This window comes from Haliaeetus albicilla, chromosome 8, assembly GCF_947461875.1.
Source record: "Haliaeetus albicilla chromosome 8, bHalAlb1.1, whole genome shotgun sequence".
NCBI classification, from domain to species: domain Eukaryota; kingdom Metazoa; phylum Chordata; class Aves; order Accipitriformes; family Accipitridae; genus Haliaeetus; species Haliaeetus albicilla.
The window spans coordinates 35,578,616-35,601,453 of NC_091490.1; the positions used below are offsets into that span (position 1 = coordinate 35,578,616).

At 50.2% G+C, this 22,838-nt stretch overlaps 2 protein-coding genes across 9 annotated transcripts; both read right to left on the reverse strand.

Annotated features, from left to right (window-relative positions):
* Positions 1–1,026: 1,026 nt before the first annotated feature.
* On the reverse strand, positions 1,027–9,196 carry RNASEL (ribonuclease L). Of its 6 annotated transcripts, none has more exons than XM_069789748.1 (9): positions 8,943–9,190; positions 8,149–8,303; positions 7,534–7,658; positions 5,603–7,229; positions 5,154–5,242; positions 4,550–4,740; positions 4,328–4,445; positions 3,418–3,533; positions 1,027–2,344 (listed from the first exon to the last, which is right to left on the reverse strand). In XM_069789748.1, the coding sequence occupies exons 4-9, from the start codon at positions 7,050–7,052 to the stop codon at positions 2,209–2,211; spliced, it is 2,100 nt and encodes a 699-aa protein (XP_069645849.1). In that variant the 5' UTR covers positions 7,053–7,229; positions 7,534–7,658; positions 8,149–8,303; positions 8,943–9,190; the 3' UTR covers positions 1,027–2,208. The 6 variants fall into 6 exon arrangements, with proteins under 6 accessions (XP_069645849.1, XP_069645847.1, XP_069645846.1 ...); XM_069789746.1 differs by having other exon boundaries at positions 7,384–7,658; XM_069789745.1 differs by lacking the exon at positions 8,149–8,303 and having other exon boundaries at positions 8,943–9,196.
* A 4,810-nt stretch (positions 9,197–14,006) lies between these two features.
* RGS16 (regulator of G protein signaling 16) lies at positions 14,007–21,982 on the reverse strand. Of its 3 annotated transcripts, XM_069789763.1 has the most exons (6): positions 20,122–21,982; positions 18,695–18,796; positions 18,174–18,323; positions 17,940–18,001; positions 16,446–16,612; positions 14,007–16,159 (listed from the first exon to the last, which is right to left on the reverse strand). In XM_069789763.1, the coding sequence occupies exons 1-6, from the start codon at positions 20,199–20,201 to the stop codon at positions 15,959–15,961; spliced, it is 762 nt and encodes a 253-aa protein (XP_069645864.1). In that variant the 5' UTR covers positions 20,202–21,982; the 3' UTR covers positions 14,007–15,958. The 3 variants fall into 3 exon arrangements, with proteins under 3 accessions (XP_069645864.1, XP_069645862.1, XP_069645863.1); XM_069789761.1 differs by lacking the exon at positions 18,174–18,323 and having other exon boundaries at positions 20,122–21,525; XM_069789762.1 differs by lacking the exons at positions 18,174–18,323; positions 20,122–21,982 and adding an exon at positions 19,413–19,639.
* Between the last annotated feature and the right edge of the window lie 856 nt (positions 21,983–22,838).

The window sequence follows — 22,838 nt, forward strand, 5'->3', positions numbered from 1 at the left end:
CCTTTAGCAAAACAGCAGAGTGATGCAAGAAGACACAAAGGTCAAAGCAAGCCAGAAATGTGGCATTTTACAAGAGGCTGAAGAAGCCCAGCCCATGGCCTCACCTGTCCTTGTGCAAAAGCAGAAACGTGCTGCTGCAGCATGGGGCCACCATGCTCCCCATAGCACCCCTGCTCCCCACGCTGCTGAGACCTGGACATGCATCTCTGGGTGTCCTCCTGCTTTCTGGGCATGAGAAAGACACGGTGAGCAAGCAAAAAACCAGCAGGGAGGAAAGGAAAAAATAAAAATATTGACAGAAGAGGAGTCAACATTCTTCTGGTTGCATTTTCTCTAATGGCACCTCATGAACAGTTCCATAGTCAAGCTTTCTTGTTGTTACATTTATGTATTTTAAAAGGTTCCCAAGACCATCAAAAGGGCCTTTGCTCTGAGCCAGGACCACTGATGCAGGCTGGCACACGGACCTCATGAGCCATGAGCACATGCATGGCAGTCTGCAACCCAACTCACGCACAGCAATGCCTGTTAGTTTGCAGGTACATACATCGATAAGCACACACAGCTAAACAGATGCACGGGGCTCAATGATGCATTCTGGCAGCCACCCATTGTAGAGGAGATGGGTCAAACACATCCACTCCCAGAGTTTTACATGTACACAAACACGCACATGCAAGCATTGATGTTCATCTTCACACCTCAACTCATTCACGAAATTCTCACCCTGACTCCACAAAAACAATGTAAACCCCCCCCACCATTCAGCCCATTATTTCACAAGAGACAGCTTGCTTCCGAGGACAGGAAGCCTTCAGTACTTCCTAACATCTTTTCCCATCAAATACTCATATGGGCCAGAAGCAATTCATCTGAGCAGTGACAAAACCATCCACCACCTTACCTAAACAACCAAGAGGCACCTCCACAGGGAGGCCAAAAATCCCAGTCTGTTTTACAGTGCTCCAGACTATCTCTTTCTGTGCAGAGGGGATGGGGGAAACTCAGTCATAAATGAGTGTACAGTCAGTTTTCCGGGCAAGTTTATTCCAATTTTCGTTCTCCATAGGCTAATTGAAAGAATAGCAATTAAGTTAAAAATCCTTTCAACAGCTGACAAATATTTCCATAAGCAACATAAAACCATTGTGCAAAACAGAGTGTCAGCCGAGAAGCAAGCCAGCCCTTGGACAATCAGACAGACACTGCATGCTGTAGGATTTCAGAAATGGGTTTGTACCACCCAGCCTCCAGTATCGAAGCTCTGACCTGGCTGCATGCTGCGCTCTATGGGCACCAGCTCTGTGCAAGGGAGCCCAGTCTGGCAGGAGGACAGCTATACACCACCAGCAGCACTGGTTTGGAGGCAGGGAGTGCTTGTGCGTAGCCCTGCCTTGCAGACACAGCCTGCCACGGCAGAGCTTGTCCTTTCCGGGAGGAACCGGTCCCTGCAGTCCCTTTGACATCAGTGACCTTTTTCAGGTGAGCCTGGACCACTCACAGTAGCAGAGTTTTGTGGGATTGTTCTCTTTATGTCCGTTCCTTGTGGAAACATCTCCTGCGTCCCCCAGAAGAAGTCCTTGAGGTCCCAGCAGGCTGGCCTGAGTGTGCCTCTACAAGATCAGAGGGATAACGGGCCAAGGGCAACTCTGCAGCCAGACCATTGCCCAGGCATCTCATTTTCTGGCTGCTGTGTTTCAAAAAGACTGAAAAGAGAGAATCCATATCTTTCTAGGGGTAGATGAGCCGCTCATCAGTGCAAGTTGTAGGGAATATTGGCCCTAGCAAGGAGCTCAAACTCCTTTTCCTTTATCAGAGAGTCCCGTGTTGTCTGGTAATGCCTGAGCTCTTCTCCTGCCTCCCAGATGCGTTGGGTATATGGGGATTGTCCCACATCTCCCTGCTCTCCATAAGGATCAGGGCCTTGATCTCCACCAAACAGAGGCAGATAAGCCCAGAGGGACAGAGGTAGTCAAGGGGGACCAGGCTGGCACTCAGCTTGGTTCCTCTCCAAAGCCTGTGGTTGTTACACCAAACACTTCTGAAGCATCTTTCATTTCTTAGTCTAAGTCCTCCATGCTCTGTCCCTGCATGTGCTTTCTCCCATCTCCTTACCCACTTTCTTCAGCTCTCTTGCAGGTGAAGAAATAGGGCATAAAAGGAGGCAGTGATGGTGGGATCAGACATGAGACAGGAGGCGATGACATCCTACAGAGAAGGGTCCTGAATGTCTGCAAAGTGACTGTACTTGGGATTCTGGCGTAAACTGTTGTAGACATAGATGGTAAGTGCTGGAAAAAGCTTCAAGAAATACTCAGCATAGTCTCCTATTCTGTTGGTGATCCTGAAAGAGAACAAAAACAAAATGGATTTTTAAAGCTTGCCCAAGGAGTCAAGTGGTTCAAGTGGTTCCTCCCTTGCAGAGAAAAAGCCATTCCAGAGGCTTTTCTGATAACACAGGAAGGTTTCCTAGAAATCCTTGAGCTGCAGCTTTTCTATACCTTCCCTAAGCCCCTCAATCCATTTTTTCGCTATTCCTCCAGCACCTCCCTCTGCCTAATCCCACCTGCATCTTCACTGAAGAGCAGTGCTGGCCACCAGCACCAATGAAACCACCACTGGGAGCTAACATCACCTCTAACCTCACATGTAAGTGCCCATGACCATAAAGTGTTGGAGACTGTGGCAGCTCTTTAGGAGTCAAGACCTCCTAACAGGACCAGTGCTTCCAGATCCCTATCTCAAAGCACTTCAGCACAGTAAACATCAGCACTTTGGAAATACTAGCGAGGTAGATAAGGAGGCTTTTCAAAGGTATAAAGGATGACACAAATATTTAAGAGTGATCTAAAAATCCTCCTGGATTTATGGCAAGAGCTGCAGCAAAAATACCAGCCCAGAAGGACACGTTCACAGTGTCCTCTGCTGTAGAGCCATGACCTGCCTTTGTAGAGCAGCCAGTGGGCTGGAGACGTGTCTGCAACAGCTAAGGCAAGGGTGCAGAGGGAGCTGCCATCAAATCTTCAAAGCTGCTGCTATCCCTCTGGAGTAGAAGGCTCTGGCTGAGGATGTTCATCTGTGCGAGATGATCTGGGAGTCAGATTTTGCTTCAAAGTCAGAGGTCTAATCCTGTGGGCTAACTTCCTTTTCTTACCCTCAGGAAGGCGATTTTGAGGGCTGGCTCCAGACTGCTTGCTGCTACGACACACAATCTTTCACACACTATTGTGCTGCCTGAGGACACAGCCCCTCTAACAAATGGGCTTTAGTGAACTTTCTCCCACATCCCAGTTGTGTTCACCCTTCTGGAAAAGCATCTGAAGAAGATCTTGCTCTCAAACTCACTGATGCTTGCAGATATCCAGATGCTCCATGCAATGCAACTGTGGCAGCAGGGGCAAGGATGTGAACATCTACCTGATTTTTGGGTGTTCATCCAGGTTTCTGATGAACCTCAGTAAGTCGGTGATGCTGTTGCTATATGGTTTTGTTTTCCCAGTTTTTTCCATGATATTCAGAGCAATTTTGTCAATCTGAAAAAGAGCACATAGATTATTCTCTGCCTTTCACACACTACGAAAGCAGCACATCTACCTCCACTCACCACAGCCACTGCCTTTCTGCAGGGATATCATCTTGCAGGGACAAATCTTGTGACCCTTAAAAGCATATTTCGCAACATGAGCAGAAGAGTTCACTCTGCAGGGCATGCACCTTACAGACCCCCTGATTCTGCTAAGCATTTCCTCTCCTCCCTTGTCAAGGCATGGCACTCATATTAGGACTGGCAACATGGCACAGGAGATTTGCATGCATGTCTGGAGGGCAGGAGGGACTCGGGAATCTTGATCCAACCGTGCCACTGTTGAAAGGACCATGTGGGCTGCTGCACAGAACCAAGACTGTCAGATCTCAAACGATGCAGCACGTCTTTCCAGGATGCTACCTGCGAAAGCAGGCCTGGTCTCACTGCTTTTGAGCCAATCTAACAAAACACTTTTGCCAGAAATCTGCTGGCAGCAAGGGCCAGAGGTCCTTGTCTTAAGGGGTCACCGACAAACACCCTTGAAGGTTTGCCAGCTAATTCTATAACGACCATCCCCTACTACCGCCCCAGCCAACAGAGCTCCCTTTAGCATCAATGTCTTTAGTCTGGTGTATTTCGACTACGTGGCTTAGATGCAATTGTTTCCCCCAGTTATCTGTATTTGCATGGGGCTACTTTTTCCAGTTATGTTTTTAAACAGGGCCTGTGAAACACTCAGGCAAAGCTTCTGCCTAAATGTCTAACTCAAACCTCATATCAATCCAAGGAGAAGAGGATTACCTCTTTGGTCCACCGTGGATAAGGAAAACTTTCAGGAGTATTAGGAGCTTGAAAGACAGCTTCTTCATTGCGGAGAACTTTGATTTTATTCCATATACCCTTCAGGAACTTGAACCTGCTGTGGAACGAGGAGCTTCGTTAGCTGCAACAGGACATCACTGTTCCCAGCACTACAGACAAATCCTGCACCGAAAGCTTTTCCTTTGTACTCCCAGGACTTACGTCTGTTTGCTCCAGAAATAGGGATGTTTGCTCAAACCTTCCACGCCTCGTTCATCATGAGAGACCAGGCTACTTACAAGATCCAGAGCCTCCTTGTAATCTGGGGAATCATCAGCTAAATCCTCGGGACTGACTTGGTGAAGGGGTTTCCTACCCCTTGTTAAAATATACAGCACGAGCCTGCTGAGGGCCTGCAAAGAAACACATCGCTGCTCATGTGCCAGATGTGTAAAACTTTCTACCAAATGAAAGAGGACTAGTATTCCTAAATGAGCAGACTGTGTACGTGGACGCATACATGCACCTATAGGTGTGCAGAAGTATACAAATACACACAAACTTTGAAGCTCTGTGCACAAAGACAGAGGAGATGGGCACCATAATCACGCTCACAGGGTATACGTAGACATCCTAAGCACCAGCCACAGCCTTGCATCCTAATCACTATCACTCTTATGCAGCACCTATTGTTATATGGGCTCTCCCAAAAATCAAGGTGTTTTCTATTTGAGGATGCAGAAAGGCTTCCCATAGGATTCACAGCAACAGAAAATATCAGAGACCCTGAAATTTTAAACCATACATTGATTAGCAGGGAAGTTACCTCTAAATCTGAGTTTACAAGTTCTTTTTTGCCTTCAATCAACTTTCTTTTATTATCAAAGTCCGCCAAGTAAATTTTGCCACCTAAATCTGAGGAAATAAGAGAAATTATTAACAAATAATGGTGGAAAACCTTGATACAGTCTGTCACTGACTTCTGGATGGTCCCTTCTTTAGAAAACAAATCTCTGAAGAAATCTGCTGGGGTTGATCTATCTGCAAAGCCCTGGAAGGGAGGACAGATCTAATGAGACGTAAAGTTGTTCTGTTCACTCCTCTGTGGCTGTCTGCGAACATATCTATACTTATTCAGAAAGGAGAGCTAATGCCACAGACACCCTGTTCTGCATAAAGACATCTGGTTTTTTTTACAGACAGCTATGAAGCATCTTCTCTAAACTATGGGCAACAGGAAAGCAAAATGAAAACATCGAGAAAGCAAAAGATAACCTATGAAAAAGTTGCTGGGATGCAGATCCTGGTGAGCAAAGCCGAGGGAGTGCAGTTCTCTCACTGCTTGGAAGATCATCCTCAGAGCATCTTTGTAATCCATTTGGTCTTCTGGTTCCTGCAGATGTTCTTCAAGGTTTTTCTCCCAGAGGGGGAAGCACAAGTACATGTAGCCTCTTGCCTTCTCAGCCCAGAAGAGCTTCAGTAGATGTTCACAGTGACCACATTGTTCGAAGAACTGTTTCTCTTTCTCACCGTCTGTACTGCGGCTTATTCTTACTGCTACTTCTGTCCCACCATAGAGCCCCAGGTAGATGCCACCCTGGGAAGTGTTCCAAATTCTCTGCTGGATGTATTGAAATATCTTCAGTTTACCAATCATAGGGCGATATATGTTATGAAGATTTTTCAGCTGGTCCCTCCAGCGTTTGCTCTTTGGCTCCCAGTCTTTGGGGGTTTCTGGAATAAACTTGGCATTATACTGGCGAAGAAGACGTGCCATGTTATGAGCACGGTTCCTATTTGCAACAGCGATAAGGTTCCCAACATCAGTCCTTGCTCCTTTTTCACACAACAACTCTGCTATATTGTAATCATTTTTCGCTACAGCCACCATCAGTGCTGTGTTGCCCTCCTCATCTGCATCATCGATATCTATTTCACCCTTCTCCAATAAAGCTTTCACCAGATCTGGGCTCCGCATTTCGACAGCTAGGATGAGGGCAGTTTTCCCACATTCATCTTTGCTGTTCACATCAACACCGCAGTCCAGCAGGAAATGGCCTATGGAGACAGCCGACTCATATCTTTCCTTGGCACAACCCTCCTTGAGGGCATGGATCAAGGCATTCCTATCTTTGTTGTCACAAATATTCACGTCAGCCCCCATCTCTCGGACAAGAGTTTTTACAACCAAGAAGTGGCCCTTCCGACAAGCATCCATCAGTGCTGTCACACCTCCTTTATGCAGTTTCAGTTTCTCCTCGCTAACTGCCCTCCTCAAATTCACATTTGCTCCTTTGCTATACAGGAACTTCAAGGCTTCCTCCTTCCCATACCATGCAGCCTCCATGAAAGCTGTGAAGCCATTGTCGTCCTGGTCGTTAATTTTTAACCCGTGATCAAGGAGGAGCTCCAGTATATTGACGTTTCCTGCTATCGCTGCCTCAGTAAACGCAGTGCCACCGTTGTCCTTCCTGGCATGTGGGCAAGCACCTTTGTCCAGCAGAAGCCGGACCAGGTCCTCATCATTAGCTTGCACAGCACTCTGCAGTGGTGTCCAGCCACTTTCTGCTTTGGAATTCACGTCTGCCCCCTTCTCCAGCAGCTCCAGCACATCTTTTCTATTACTGTCCCTCACAGCAGCATTTAACTTGAGGGCAAGGTCTTCTGCTGCCTCTGTGCTGGAAGGGGTAGATGCCTCCTGCTGGCTGTGAGCTGTGGGCTCCATGATGGTCAGAGGGAGGGCTCCGTACCTCTGATGTTCCTCACTTGTGCCCAGGGACCCCACCAAAGGATGGGAGAGGTGCAATGCTCAGTGCCTTCGTTGTGGAGGATGCTCTGGGTTTGGCTGACGCAACACGCTAGGTGGGATAGGTTGCTATTTTAAGGGCTTCGTAGGCTTCACCTAGTTAATAAACAGAAAATCTTGTTTTATTAGACTGTGAAACCTCACCATTTACACTTGATGTCCTGCAGATCTGTGCGAGGGGCAACTAGGACAGCAATGCCAGTGCCAGCCGAGAGCTGAGGCTGGCGAGAAGCTTGACTTTAGCACTTACCCAGACACACGCGCCCATCGTGTTTGTGTGCTTGGTCTCAGCACTAATTGCAGCCCAGGCAGGCATCCCCTGGGGTGTCCGGTTGAGGGGACAGGGGAGAACCCAGGGTGTTCTTGCTGTAAGTGTTACCTCAGATTTATTACAGGTTACCTAAGAAGCTGGCCCGTAGCAATGTTTTCAGGTGGTGAACACAGCAGGCAGGCAGAGATGGGCATTCCCCTTCAGTTTTGGATAGCAGCCACACACACGGTCCTAGTAAGTCCCTGATCCGATACCTGGAACGAGAGAGAAAAAGCCAGCCTTAATCCCTCCTGCTTCCATAGGCAATTAGGAGACCCTGCCTGACCAGAAGCCTTTCCTAAGCTTTTCACAACATGAAGAGGTTAATCAGCTAGGACTTGATCTCTCTATATCTATCTAGTATCTAGAAAAGCTGGAACTCCAATACCCATTTTCCTGACTGCAAAGGCTGGTTCAAGTTACCAGTGCTTTCAGGAGTCACTGTCTGACAAGCTGAACTGGAAATAAATTATCTAAGCAAATAGGAAAAAGGACAGAGAAGTCTTAAGGTATAAAGCCAAAGTATAAATTCACATTAATTTACCCTCAGGAAAGCCAAGGACTGTTTTATGGATGGTTTCTTCCCCCACCCAGCAGGAAATGAATACCTTATTTCATTGATTTAGATACATTTCATTTACTTGCAGTAACTTCTATGCCTTTTGCCACATATAAAAAAAAATAATAATAATAATAAAAAATTACCTTCCTGGCTGGAAAAGCAGCGCAGCATTCCCTGGGCACAGTGGGGTCCAAATTCCTCACACCCCATTGGGAAGTCCGAAGCCCAGGGAGGAGGAAGGCAGAGGCTGCACACCTTCCTCCTCCTCTGCTGAGCAGCAGAGCACAAGTGCCCTACCCTAGGAAACGTTTACATGGTTTCTATCCCATCCCACTGATTTTCGGTCTGGAGCTGCTTTGCGTCTGCGTGTCACAGGCACCAGATGACGTGCAAAGCCACGCAATCCTGCCTGGCATCATCTGCCACCACCCGCCCCAGGGAAGGTGAGGAAGAGATCCCCCCCCGGCCGGCCAGAAAACCAGCCACTGCTTAAAACGCCTTCAGAGCCACGGAGCAGCTTTTTGCAGCAGCTGCTTTCTTCGCCACGGCTTCCCAGCAAGTATCCCCAGATAGTATTTGCTTCCCAGCAAAGCCTGCAAGTATATGCTGTCCCCTCCCAGGAAGGAGCAGCCCTGGAAGCGAGTTAGCCACTTGCGGGGGGATGCTGGGATTTTTGGGTTGGTTTTTTTTGGGGGGGGGGGGCGGGTGGCAACTGAAAAGCACACAGCAGAGAGGTAATGAGCGAAGTGCTCTCCCCATACAGTCCCACACACATAGACCCTGTTTACAAACATGCTTAGCAGCAGTGCAGGAGCTGAAGGCAAAGAGACATTTAAATACACCAGTGCTGGGTTGCGGTTTTGGGTTGGTTGGGGTTTTTTTTGGGGGGGGGGAGCACGGTTTGGGTTGCTTTTTTTTCTTTTAAGCTTTTCCTCACCTTTTGGTAAATGCATCCACATGAGGAAGCTAGCCACACTGCTAAGTTTCATCCAGGGAACCGCGGAGCTCCAGGTCCGTTTATGCCACAGCCAGCGTGTCCCTAACTGCACCCACGCTGGTAAGCAGGCAGCTGCCTGCTGCCCGGGCACCAGCCTCCTTGTAGGCAGTTCGGTGTAAACCCAGTGCTGCCCAAGGCAGCCCAGTCCTCCAGCCTGCGTGTGCAGGAAATACGTAAAGGAACCCAGGCTGTGACGTGCCACGCAGTTTCCCCCGCTGCCCTGTAATGTAAGATGAGCGCACCAGCATGCAGAGCCCACGCCACCTCCCCAGCAGCCTCCACTGAACCGTGCCAGCTGCAAGATTCAGTTCACACTTGAAACAGGGCTGAAATCCCGCCTGGCTTTCCACGGTACATTGGTACATGCACAAAACAGGCATCTGCATGTGTACACAAGAGACGTGGTTGGATACAAACACAAGGGCACAAATGCAGAAAAGCACACCCTAGAGGGGCACATGGATGAAGTCCTGCGCATTTTACGTGCATATCCAAATCTTTATGTACACCTGCATTGCTTGCTCACATCTGCATGCCAACTTTCACAAAAGCTCTGCCTATGCAGGAGTCGCATCTTTGTACCTAACTGTCACATTGAGCATCCTGCTTTCCACAGTGTGCAGCGCGTCCGCGAGGTCTGGCAACATCCCACGGTCCCTGGATGCAGTTCCACGGAGTTTGTGTTGCCACAGGAGACCTTGACACAGCCCCACAGGGACAAAGACTGTGAAAACTCAGAGAACAATCTCAAATCACTCTCAAGATCCCATTTTAATTCACAGAAATCTGCTGAATGCGACAGCATCTCTCTCAGTTCCACCAGAGCTGGGGCTCTAGCTGCTAGTGTTTAACTACCCATTTTCAGGCTGGAAAAAGAGACAAACAAGCAAAGCAGGGGCACATCACAGGCTCAGAGCCAACACATCAAAAAAAAAAGTCAACGTTACAGTACATAACAATACCACGTCACCCAGCCACCCAAATACAAAAGCCTTCTTCAGCTTGCTGATTTAATTAAAGTAGTTCATTATCTTGTGGTGGGAAGATGAAAAACCCTAGGACAGTAGGAACCCAAAGCCTAGGAATGAGGTGTTCGCAACTGGCAGGGCTGTGGCAGAAGCATCCTGTGCCTGCACGCCAGCAAAGAAGGATTTGCTGGTAGCGCTTTCCCTATGTCTCATCCCTGATCCAAATTGCTTTCTATAGAGTCACAAATTTAAACCTTTAGTCCCTGTGACTGGCAGTTTATGAGGAGTAGAAGGGCCTCAAAGGCTTTTTAAAAGCATGGGAGTCACAGAGCTCCTCTCCACAGCCATTCCTGTAGCCTCTGGGCTGTGTAGTTCCTGCTGTATTTGCACTTCTGCAGAGTCCTTATTTGGCCCCATGCGCACAGGGACTCAGGAGATGAGCTGCTGAGACGAAGTCAGCAGGAAAATCAAGGGCACGATTAAGCAAATCTTCCTTTACCTCCATGCTGGTGGACCTACACCCATTTTGCAACCCATCCCCTGAGATAACATCTCTGAGCATCCACGCCCTGGCCACCAGTCACAAATAAACATGAGCTAAAATGCGGCAACAAAATCTGCCTGCCAAAGTCAAAATAATTTTTAAAGAAGCTATGAATAGTAGGATGGCTTTTTTCTTCATGTTCCCTGCACTTGCTTCCTGATTATATTTCCAAATGGGAATATCCCAGCGTTTATATGCTTGGCCACGCTGATGTGACTTTGAGTGCTGGAACACAGCCCTGGAAAATAGTCCACTGAAGGATACGATTTAAACACTGACAGGTGATGCTATCTACACAGAAGCATCAACCCCATTTCACTTTACCAGGGAGTATTTTTACACTTTTAATCTGCATTTGCTAGCTTTTTAGACTGCTTGCTGCTCAATCCTCGCCACCATCAAAAAACCAGACCATCACATCTGCCAGCAGCGGTGGGCTGGGAAGAAGAGGTGAGGGCAACAGCAAGACAAGCAGGGACCTCACTGAGCAGGGCACCGTGTCCCAGTCCCTGGGCAAGGAGAGCAGAGCAGGTCCATCCAAAACATCCCAGATCAGCCAAAACAGGTCAAATGAGAAGGCAGGCTAAGGACCTGAGCTTAAATGCATTTCCCAAGCAGCAGAGGTCATTCCCCAGCAGCATTTCTCCCAGCTGTTTCTCATTCCCAGCTTCTCCCCGTGGGCTGAGCCCAGGTTGCAGCTGCAGGGGTCAGAGCTGCCCCCCAGCACAGGGACCCCAGCCCCAGGGAGGCAGGAGGGCTGCAGAGCCCAGTGCTGCCCTCAGCACCCCAGCACTGTCAGTAGATCATGAATATTATTATTAATTTTTTCTCAGTTCCCAAGGCACCCTGGGGGTAAGAATCCCTGCACGCAGCTGGACTGGGTTGGCAATCTTGGCCTTTAGCTGCACACATAGTGAGAGGGACGTGAGCTGTATGGAAACACATTGCATGTGATTTCTGGCGCTTTATTCGGGCCGAAGCCATGAAGGTGAAAGCCACAGAGCGGGAAGCGTTGCGATACAGCTGCTACCTCCTCATCGGCCAGCACAGGGGCTGGCAGAGCGCTGCAAAGTGCTAGGTAAGGTGTTTGCGGTATTTGAAATGGCTCAGCGCATCCCCTTTGCTGGGGAGCTTCCTTCAAAAACATAGTTAAATAATATTTTGTAGCATTTATTTGCAGACCGTCTTAAAAAAAAATCATGGATGTACACACATGCACATGCAAACACATACAGATTTGCCTGCATATGTGTGTTGTTATGCACGTGTACAGAAAGCTCAGTATCCATACACCTATACATGCTCATCCACCTGCCCAAATACTTGTCTTCATGGAGCCACTCATGCACGTATGTACATGCCCTAAGGCCACCCCAAAGGCTGTTTGGTCCTGCAGGAGCGGGGACCCCCAGCTGCAGGAGGAAACGGAACGGCTGAGCGACGATGCCACCCCACCGAGCCGCTGCTGGGAACACGCTGGGTCCCAGGGCAGAATGGGTTTTTTCCACCAAATAAATCCACCCCCCCATCCCGGCTCATGGAAACCTGGCCCTGGAGCAAGTATGTATCACACCCTGGGGGGGGGCCAGCACCAGCCCCCACGTTTTTCCCCAGAGCTCAAATCTTTGCTGCTTCCAAATTCGCAGCCTCTGTCCTGGGAAACTTTGGTCGTGGTTTATAGGAAGCAACCGCAGCCGGCCATGCCCAAAGGCGGTCACGGGAAGCTTCGCCTCCTCTTTCTCAACACCACGTTGTGGGCTGGGGTTTTTTTATCCCCCCAAGGCTTTAAAGGTTTTGTTACTTTACCATTGGGTTTGGCCAGCAATTGCAGAGGACACGCTGGACGCAAGAGTGGTTTTATTGACCAAGTTTTCTCTTTGTGAAGCATCTCAGACTTGTAGAGATGAAACTACGCTGCCAATGGGATACTCTGGTACCAGAGCTGTGAAGTCTGAGCGCTACCGCCGAGATTGAGACTTGGCCTGGGCCATCCATTTCTATGCATGGTGCATCAAGGATAGATGTAGCCCCAAATTGCCTTCTAAAGAACAAAAAGATTTTCATTCTAAATTTTTCTTACTTGTTTTGTTAGCCAATTTAAATGGTTTTTTTAATGGAGAACCAGTTTTAAATTAACCTCAAGATGCGCAAGACAAAATATTCTTTTTTTTCAGTTAGAAACTGCAGTTAAAAAAATAATTTTGTTTCTACCTGCTTCTAGATTGTCTTGCTGCTCTCACCGAGTCTTTCATGCCAGATAATTTAAATACTTCCTTGACACCCTTCAGCTCATTTCTTCCCTCTGACATGCACTAGGATCAGGTATACATGCAGACTGCTGCTATTCCAAACTGCCTGCCTTGTAAGACAAGGCCATGCTTAATGAAATAGTGAATAAAAGACAAAGGGAAATTTAAACTACCTTCCTCCGGTTAGGTGGATGACAACTGTAGGGAATAGGGATGGAGAAGAGTCAATGTATTTTACAATGAACGATGATCCTTGGACTCTGCAGGGTTGTATTAGAAGACACATAAGGTGGTGTTATAAACGCAGTTGCTCGTAAAAGGCTTTTTAATGGCAGCAGCTGGCTTGTGCTAATAGGAATACCTTAGGACCTAAGTGCTCCTGAGCTACAGTCACCTGTGATGCTAACTCCTCCTTGGCAGGCCACTCTCCTCCGCCCGCTGACGCAGGCCAGTTAATTTTGGCTTCCAAAGCACACTTTAAATAGAAAGAATGCAGCTTAAAAGCACGTTTTGTTTGGTTTTTTATTTGGGACGTGAACATCTCTGAGCTACACTTGGATGCTCCCCTCCCTGCACGGCTCGTGCCGCAGGCAGCCCTCCAGCGCTCCTGCGGTCCCCGGAGGTGCACACACCACGCACCCGTCCTCTGCCTTCCCAAAGCATCCCGCAGGGACGCAGGGGACTGCTCAGACCTCGGAGACAGCACATGCTGCAAAGAGGTGAGATGTTTTCTAATAACCCCGCTTATACCAGATACTTTCCCCCTCGTAAATGAATTCAGTCATCAGCTGAGTTATTGATAAAAATCAAATATTATTGATGGCAGCGACCCAAAAGCAGTTTTCACAAACAGCAGCCCTCACACGAATCCTCCCGTGCTTTTAAGACAATGGTGTCTTACTGATATTAAATAGGTATTGGGAACTGCCGTCCTGTAAAGTGCTCAGAAAACGGTGAGCAATACAAACAATACCAAACACCCTGACAATTAATATATTCAAAACTTAACTTCTGCTTTCATTCTTGCTGTGAACTGTTCAGTTCTCTTCAATAAGCCAAAGACCATGAAGCGTTACTTTTCACAAGTCTTTCCCTTCCTTTTCTGTTCCTGACATTGCAACTTTTAAAGCGACTGTAAATGCCCCTTAAGCCACCCAACATAAGCAGCTTGCTTTACTATGCTTTGCAAGTCATCCAAAATTAGAATGTAAAAATTAATTGAAAGCCCACAACCAAAAACCCATGTTGTCACAGTATTTTTCTCTTTACATTTTATTTTATAATTACAATATTATGTTAGTAATGAAAACGGACCATTGTGTGTTGTTCACTTCAGTAACACAACGAAGGTGGTTCCAGTTGTAAAAATAAACAATAAATAAGAAAGCAGCTAAAATCTCCCTGTAAATGCAGGTGGGACCCTCTGAGGCTCGGAGGTAGAACCAGGATGGGGAAAGTGGAAGAGGACTCTGAATAATGTCCCCAAACTGGTCCTCAGTCCCTTGCTCTGCTCAAACAGCCGTGTAAAGCCCAAGCGATCCTGTGCTCCGGCTAATGCTCAGGAGGGCAAAAGATGGTTCCCTTGGCAAGGAGTGAGTACGAGCGGGATAAGGACCTCAGGGTTTGGTCTTTAAGGATGAACAGAGGCACGTGTGGCAGCCCCAGGCTGTCTCAGTAGGAAACGATGCTGGTGGGACATTCCCCGTGACCCAGCACAGGACATCCACGGGCTCCCCATCACCCACCCATGCGGCTGCTGGCACCAATGCTGCCAAATGGGATCCACAGCTTTCTGGGGTGGCTGTGGGACCCAGAAATCCCTGCTCAGAGGGGCTTTCTGAAGAGCTCACCCCACAGGTCTGAGCTGAGGAAATGTCCTGCCGCCCCCCAGGACGCTGAATTCACAGCGCACATCGCTGTTTCGCTTGGCTCCCCGGGTTTCTGGAAAAGTGCTATGGCTGCAGATTGGTCTCACTGGCCAAGGGAACATCATGCCCAATTTTAAACCAGGGGAAAGCCCCAGGTTTTCTCTCCCACATGTAAAAAGATAAGCTTTCAATAGGATCACTCACCAAAGTGCCTGTTTTACATCGCTATTCTCTGTCTAGGACAAGCTGCTAGTCTATGTGCCAAGATGCCATCCACATCTATAAGGGGAGAAAGGAAACAGCTCGGACTGCAAAGCATCCTTTTACTGTCATCAATGGTCCTCCGAGCTCACAGGAAACCTGGCATCTTAGACCCCTCTAGCAGCCCTTGCCGGACTGCAGCTCTTGCTGCTGCTGTTCACGTACCTTGCTCCGTGGTCATGTTACAGATCTGTCTGGTTCTCTCTCTTAAGTTATCATACGGAAAAGGTGGGAGGCATGCTAGGTGCTACAATATCTAAAATAATTTAATTTACAAGCTCCTCGGAGCAAGGCATGTGTGTATGCTTTCAGCAGTGCTCTTCTAATAAATATGTATATAAAATAATAATAATAATAATGATAAAATAAATAACAATAATAGTAATAAAAATTTATGCATGTGACCTAAGATTATGTGCAATCTAAAGGTCATATAGCTTAAGCGAGGGATAAAAATGTCACTGCTAGGGATATGCTACACTGGAAGAAGGCATAAAGCTTTGATACAGAGCATGCGTAGGAAACGGCAGAAGAAGGATCTTAGGAGCAGGAGAAGGCAGGCGCAGGGTCCCTCCAGCTGAAAATGCCACGTAGTCTTTGGACTTCTATTCTGGCCATTCCCTCATAGGAAAAGCCCTGCGGGCAGGTCTGGGGCGGTTGCCCTGGGCACTGCGGGAATTGCAGGCTCCTGATGCTGCAGGTCAGAGGCAGGGTCCCGAGAGCAGGGGGGAGCTCTCTGGTTACGGATGCTCAGGGGAATCCGGTCTCTTTTTCCCGGGCTTGCAACTCAAATCCGATTTCTTTCTGTCCCTGTGGTGGTGCAGGTCTCTGGCTGTGCTGCAAGGGGAGGCATCGGGTTCCCACCCATTCCACTCCTCTGGGGAGGGAGGACTTCTCTTCCCAGCAGCGCGGTGGGAAGCAGGAAGCGCTTGAGGTCCTGGGGATCCTGCAAAAATGCCAGGACTTCAGCCGAAACCCCACCATGCGGACCTCAGCCCTCGCAAACCGTCTCCCAACCTCCGCCTGGTCCGCCGGCTGGTCCCCCTGCGGTGAATTCGGGCTCGGGTCAGGTATGCGACCGCTTGCTCATGCCACAGCTGGTGGCCTGCTTGGTCATGTCCTGGTAGGAGGCTGACTTCAGGAACCGGGGGTAGGAGTCCTTCTCCATCAAAGTGCGGGTCTTGGCCTGGGCTTCGTTGAAGCAAGCGGAGGTGGCACCCGAGAGGTTCTTACGGGTGATCTCCCTGGTTTCGTGGTCAATATTCACCTGCAAGGAAGCAGTATCCACAAACATTAACTTGGCGTTAACTCCCCTCCCATGGGGGCGTGGGGGCAAAAACTGTTTTCTCCATCTTCAGATGAGGGTGAAGATGCTCACAAGCCTTTATAACCCTTCATGTTGGTAGACCATGTGATGTTAGAAATGAAAGCTCTCATGAACAAGAACATATCTTCCCACTGAGGTGAGAACACTTTAATAAAACCCACCAGGATATTTGATTCCTTTCCCACCCTGTTTGATGCCACAGGACAGAAGCAGAAAATGCTCTCACCTCCCTGGGCGCCTCATTTTGGACAAACTCCTCGAAGATCCTGTTTGCCTTGGAGGCCAGCTTGGTTTTCGACCGGGTCTTTTTGAAGTCCTCGCACGCCAGCCAGAAGTCAAGGTTCTCCTCGCTGAACTCTGTCTTCAGGAAGGTGTGGAAGGCTGTCACCCCACCTGGGGAGGGGAGAGAAGAGCAGTTAATGGGGCAGAAGGGGGAGAAGAGGAGGACCACTGCCAGATGCAGTGCTGCTGGGTGAGCATCGCCCTGGGAGCTCAGACCATGACATATGCAGATTTCCTTTCCCTCCAGGCAAATTCCACCCTCTGAGACGCTGCTAATTGGCCTCTAGACTCCAATAAAATCCTTTCCCACAGACAAGTAATCCTCTGTTTTATTTATCTGACCTTTCTGTAATGAGGCTTCAGAGTATTTTCTTTACAGCTTTGGAAAAGGGCTAATTCTACCTAAGGAGAAATCCACTGACGTATCAGTACGCCTGCAGGAACCGAGCAGCAATGGCTTTATTTTTATTTCTCAGCTGAGATCTAGGGAGAACGAGATGCTGAGGAGTATGGGACAGTAATTGCAGCAAGGATTTCAGAGCCAGGCTGGGGGGGATGTATTAAGTTACAAAGCCAGAGATGCTTGTTAGCCATCACAACACGTGAGGAAGGCTGGAAAAAAAATACACCTAGGCCCAAACTAGCACTATGGAAGGACTTTCTCTTGCTGTGGAATAGCTTTTAAGGTAGACACCTAATTTTGTATTAAAATTTGGCACTTCTAACATTGTGTACCTGCTGTAAAGCCCAGCGTAAGGAAGGGATTACATGTGGGACTCAAAAAGAGGTCCCCTCTCTGGGTCAGAGGTACCATCTGCATGGGGGCTAGGGAGGCAGCACCTTACAGGAGCCCTGCTCATCACCATACGCATAGCAAATATCAGAAAATGGCTAGTGTAACTCAGTAAAGCTGCTGAATTCCTTCTCCCTGTGGAAAAGCCATCCCCAGAGGCCCAGGACAGACAGACAGACAGAGGGCAGCAATGCAGTTTTCTGAGCAACAAAAGCCCCTGGGAAGGTGGCTGCGTTGCTGTGCAAAGGGCACGGAGAGCAGACACGCTGCCTTCTCCCGAGTGCGGAGAAGGGGACTGTCACGGCACGGCATGACGTTCCCCCGATGGACTGCTGCACACGGGATGCCCATGAGGATGCTCCTCTCCTGAGGCAGCAGCGAGGCATTGTGAGATAGTGCTTGTGTCCCCCAAAAAACACCCAGCCAGAAGAAATGGGTACAGCTTTGCGAGCCAGGCAATCGTCCCGTGCATCAGCTCTGTCAGGGCAGGAAAGGGGCCTCTTTCTAAATCCTAAACCATCTCATCTGAGGAGGAGACAAGATTTCCTCGTACACTGGCTGCAGGTGCACAGTCACCCCCTTGCTCATCCAAGCATGCTCATCCTACGCATTCTCACCAAGAGAAGAAAACAAGATCCTACTCACTTTTACTCTTCAGGAGCTGGTCGAAGGACTCCCTCCATTCAAGTACCTCCCGTGAGGAGTCTCTGGAAAAGACAAAAGGGAGTAAGGCTCGCCGTCCCACCGAGAACAATTCTCCTGCCCAGCGGCAAAGGATGGGAGCACTTCAGTCAAGCGGCCCCGTTGATGAGAGACAGTGCAAGAAGGGAGGCAGCGGCACTCGGTAGGAAATGAAAGCGAGACCCCAGTATCCATTACCTGTGGGCTCTCTTTCCTTTCTCCCTTTCTTTTACCTTCCCCGATGGCTCGCCAGCCCTCAGCTCCATAGTGCAGCTTTGGCCAGGCAGGCTCTCTAGAGGATACTCAGAAGAGCCCTTTTCTGCTGGTACAAGCACAGCAGAACCTCCTCTCCAAGAAGACACCCTGCCTTCAGCAGCGATATTTAGTATTTTGTTTTCAATGCTGCCTGCATTCCCCAGGGGTCCCAGGCACTGATCCGAGACACCAGGAACTGCGGGAGCCCTCTGGGTTTCTTGCCTATCGCTAAGGCCCTGCTCTCTCGTGCCTAATGCCAGAGCATCAGTTCCCCCATCTGATTTTATAACTGGTGGAGCTGGGAAGTGATCCGCCTTCCCTGCCTGTCGGGGTGGGACCACGGGGAGGGTGAGCTGCGTTCTGTCCTCTCCGCTGTGCAGATGGGCAGGAGCATCCCCCAGGACAGGCTGGTCCACGGGGACCTGTCCCGGGCTGAACCTGGGACAAGGCACTGCTTGGCTTACCTCTGCCTGGAGCCCAGCTGCAGCTTGCTGGAAGTCCCGATCCTGTGTCCCAGCTCTGGCTTATGAAGCAGGATCCCTAAGCGGGTCTTCAGATCCTTGGCTCTGGAAGGGAGGAAGGGGAGAGGTGGGATTGATTGCTGGACCACCGGACTGCTGCCACCACCCCCCCACACCCCTCGCAGGAGCTGCACCCCACAGACCCGACACAGCTCGGAGGGACAGCCCTTGCTCCTCAGCTTCAGCTGCTTATTTGCCTTCTGATGTATGAAATAAATGCTCCCCCAATTGCTTTTTCTGCTCCCTGGCAACCACGCTCAGCAGTGCATTAAGCCCAGGGGAAATGTTTCCTCCTGCTCGCTTCCCAGGTAGCGCCGCATGCATTTATAAAGCTCGGTGAGCTTTTTCCTTTGGGGCAGGTAGCAAAGCAGCTGCTGAGCGCCCAGCTGAAGCCCCCACAGGCCCCCCCACCCCAGCTCCCTGGAGCTAACCTGGCTTCTTTTCCCGTCCCCCTCTCCCAGCAGCGCTACGCCGCTCTCAAAGCGGTGGAAAAACACAGCAATTGCTTTCTGCTCAGCGGAGCGGGAGCGTCTCCCTGCTGCGAGGCTGCTGCAGCAGGGCTGACGCTCCCCTGCTTTTTTGGGGGGTACCCCCGAGTCACCAGGAGCCTACCACCACGCCGTGGAGATGGCTGCGCTCCCCAGGGGCACCATCCACCTACCCCATGCCTTCAAGACCCAGCGAGCCCGGTGGCGGCACGATGCTCCAGTGCCAGAGACCCTCTGCGAGAGCCTGGGATGCCACTGCCCGTCACCGTGGCTCTGCGGCGGTGGCACGGAGGCACCTCCCTGCCGGGAGGTCTCTGCGGCAATACGGCAGGAGCTGCTGCTAAATCGGCTCCTCTCCCCGGGGTCCACCCGAGGCAACGCGCGGCCCCGCTGCTATTTGTGTGCTGCTGCTCATTCAGGCATCCCAAGGCGCTCGTACAAAAATAAGTGTTTAAATGTCAAGCCGGCAACGTGGGGCTTTGTAGCCATGTTTGGCAGGAGGAGCAACATGTCACTTACTTAACATTTTAACCGTGTTGACAAAAATAGTCCTGCTGCTGTCAACTTGAAGCAGAGACAGAGACAGAGAAACAAGGCTCGTGTGTTTGTATGCCCACACACACGCAGGGCAGCCCTGTCCCACCTCCTCTCCCTCTGCATGTTTTACCTCTGTGTTGCCCTCCTGGGGAGCAGAACGGATGCAGCCAAAATAAATCACTCGGGCCATCCTTCGCTGTGTGTTTCCTTGCGGTCTGCACCCCACTTTGTACCGAAACATCACGGCTGCAGCAGCAGAGGCCGGCCCAGCCGTTCTGAAGTTAGGTGCATCTTTTCCAGCTAACCCTCCGCATCCCAGAGCTGTGGCGTGGCGAAGCCTCTTACCTTTCCAGGCAAGTGATGGGGAGCGCAGCTAAGCCCCGGCACATGCTGAGAGCTGGGCACCCAGGCATCCAGCAACTCATTGGGTCCTTACGGTGGTGGCAGGGATGTGCAACAGGCAGCTGCGGCACCACCTGTGCCTGCGGTCGTGTGCCATCGGCTGGAAAAGCAGCGAGGAGCCGTGCTTTATATCGGGTGGGAGGCGGGAGGGCTGGGAGGGGGACCCAGCATCGCTCCAGCCTCCAGCCAACCAAAACTGCTCTGGCAGCGCCCGGTGAAGATAACGGCTTAGGTAGGTTTCTTTTGTGCTGTTAGGGGAGGGGGGAGTGGGAGGCCCAGACTTGTCCTCGAGCATCACAGTCATAACTGCTTCCTCGATAACAGGAAAAAAACAGGCTCATTTCCACCGACGTGCGGAGCCTGCTGAGTAACCGCTGGCGGGGGGCGGGGTACGCAGATAGGGAGTGCGGGAGGGACAGGACAGACGCCGTAATGCACGGCAAATTCGTCAGCTCCGTCCTGCTGCCCGAGGACTTCCAATCCTCCCGGTGCTGCAAGGGTTGGCGTGGCGGCATCACAGCAGCGTGCTTTTCCCCAGGTGTTTTAAGCAGGGAATGCCAGTCCCCAGCAGAATCAGGCTGCTTTGCAGCATCCCAGGGGGAAATCTAAAGCCTGGGGGAAGGGTTTGCGCTCCCCAGAGCAATGCAATACGGCCCTTTTGCACTGCAGATAGAGCAGAAGGCTGTAATGTTTCCACACACCCCCAAATTACACTGCTGGTCCACAGCTAGAATAAATAAGGACCAATGTCTGGCCCCACATGCTGGCAGAAGTTGCACTTCATCACAGATTCTCTGCTGGGTCTATGGCGGGAGAAGGGAAAGGCGTGTGCATCAAAGAAAGTCCAAGCAAAGCGTGGGAAAGCATCTGATAAAGGTGGATTCTAATGAGAACTGAAGACGGAAAGAAGACACTAAAAGCAGGGGAGAGGTTGGAGACTGGAGGGGAAGGACTGAACCAGCAAAACAGAAGGATAAAAAGAAGGAGTTAAACCAGTGTCAGACACTGCACACCGGCGAACCCCAAGGTCTGGTGCAACAAGCGGAGAGGTTCGTGATGGCCAACAGGTCCCACATACCAAGGTCAGGCTCACGCAGGGTCCCGGAGAGCTGCCCTCCCTGCAATTCCCCAGTTGGTGGCTCTGGGAGGGAACTCACCACAGTGGGGGGAGCAACCCTAAACCCCCCTGCCCAGGGCCATCCCAGGGCAAAGGCAGGAGCTGCCATCTCCACTCCTCATCCTCTTCCTTCCTCCCCACTCGGTCCCTGCTGTTACCAGCTCCGCAGCCAGCACAGCCATTTTTCCAGAGCTCAGGTTGTCTCCTACCCTTGCTGCCTGGATTAACCAGGAACCTTGCCAGAGCATCTTGCCTGTGGGAGATGAGCCGTGCCAGGGGAGGTGGCAGCATGCAGCCATTTCGACCCTGGGCTGGGGGAAAAAGGCTGCTCTCAAGCTGCCTTCAGGGAGCAAAAGCACAAGGATATCAGGATGGGAGACCTTTGGAGAAGCACTAGGCAGCTCAGCTCCTTTGAACTGTAGCAGGGACTCCTGTCTTTCTCCCACCACTTAGAAAAAGCCACTGAATTTTCTTGCCCACAGCTAGTCAGAAAAGATGCATCAGGACTAATGACTGAACACACATTTTTAGTTCCTGTCTCGGCTTTAATGCTAAGAGCAGCCTCTTTCCCAACAGCTCTGGTTTTTTTTCACTTGAACAAACAAGTTTAAGGCTTCTTGGTTAGCAGATATTCAGCTTCAGATAAATGTTTGGAGCTACAGAAAGCTCTTGTTCATGTCTTCCCCCTGTGCCTTAAAACCATGATTACAGCTGTGATCCTTGCTGTGGATTTAAGGAAAGAAGGGGAAGAGTAAGGGTGAGAGGGCTGTAAGATTGCCTTTGTCTGTACAGATACTAAGAAGGTCTGTGCATGCCCACAGCATGGGCATCACTTGATCTAACGCAGGTTTTGGAGGTCCTTGGCCACATCAGCCTGGTGCTCCACCCCAGCTCACTGCCACTCTGGGAGCACTGGTGTCGCAGCAGCGGTGCCATGCTGACGTGGGTATGGGCTCCTGGTACCCACAGAAGAGGGTCATACCCAGGTATTTTGGCACTGGCCACACACATATATGCTTTGCACTCACCTCCCAGCTGTAGTGGCTGGCCAACAACAACAGCCACAGGCCTGGGGCAGTAACAGCCCTTCTCCTCCATTTTCTGTATCTTCCCTCTGTCTCCTCCCTGGTTCTCTGCATAGATGCAGTGCTCCGTGATGCCCTGGTGTTGTTTTGTCTCATCATTTTGGGGCATGCCCAGTGTTAAGCAGGACTTCATCTGTGTCCTTTTTCCCTTTAAAACTGTGCTCACGCATTGCAGCCCGTCCTCCAACCTACAGATTTGCAAAGTCAATAGGATGCTCTGGTGACTCTCCCCGGTGCTTGAGGCATCCCCCAAGCAGGTTAAGCTGAGAGGAAAACCTCCAGGAGGCTGAGCACATGTTACAGACACACAGGACAGATGACTTCTGGCAGCAAGTCCGTGGTCCCCGAGACAGCCGCTATGCTGGGAGCCACATGCTGCTTGAAGCAGCCAGGGAAATGTAACCGTATGGCAAAAACACAGCCAGGAGGTCAGCAACAGCCATGGCCTGTGGGAGAGG

Bases quoted from the DNA above. Each gene is read 5' to 3' on its own strand.
- RNASEL (XM_069789745.1), bottom strand. From the start codon at position 7,052: ATGGAGCCCACAGCTCACAGCCAGCAGGAGGCATCTACCCCTTCCAGC. The intron at 4,741-5,153 runs GTAACTTCCCTG...GTTTCTTTGCAG, and splicing joins TTGTAAACTCAGATTTAGAG to GCCCTCAGCAGGCTCGTGCT. The intron at 4,446-4,549 runs GTAAGTCCTGGG...CTCGTTCCACAG, and splicing joins TATTTCTGGAGCAAACAGAC to CAGGTTCAAGTTCCTGAAGG.
- RGS16 (XM_069789763.1), bottom strand. From the start codon at position 20,201: ATGAGTTGCTGGATGCCTGGGTGCCCAGCTCTCAGCATGTGCCGGGGC. The intron at 18,797-20,121 runs GTAAGAGGCTTC...CCTCCCTTCCAG, and splicing joins CCCATCACTTGCCTGGAAAG to AGCCAAGGATCTGAAGACCC. The intron at 16,613-17,939 runs GTGAGTAGGATC...TCCCCTCCCCAG, and splicing joins CCAGCTCCTGAAGAGTAAAA to GTGGGGTGACAGCCTTCCAC.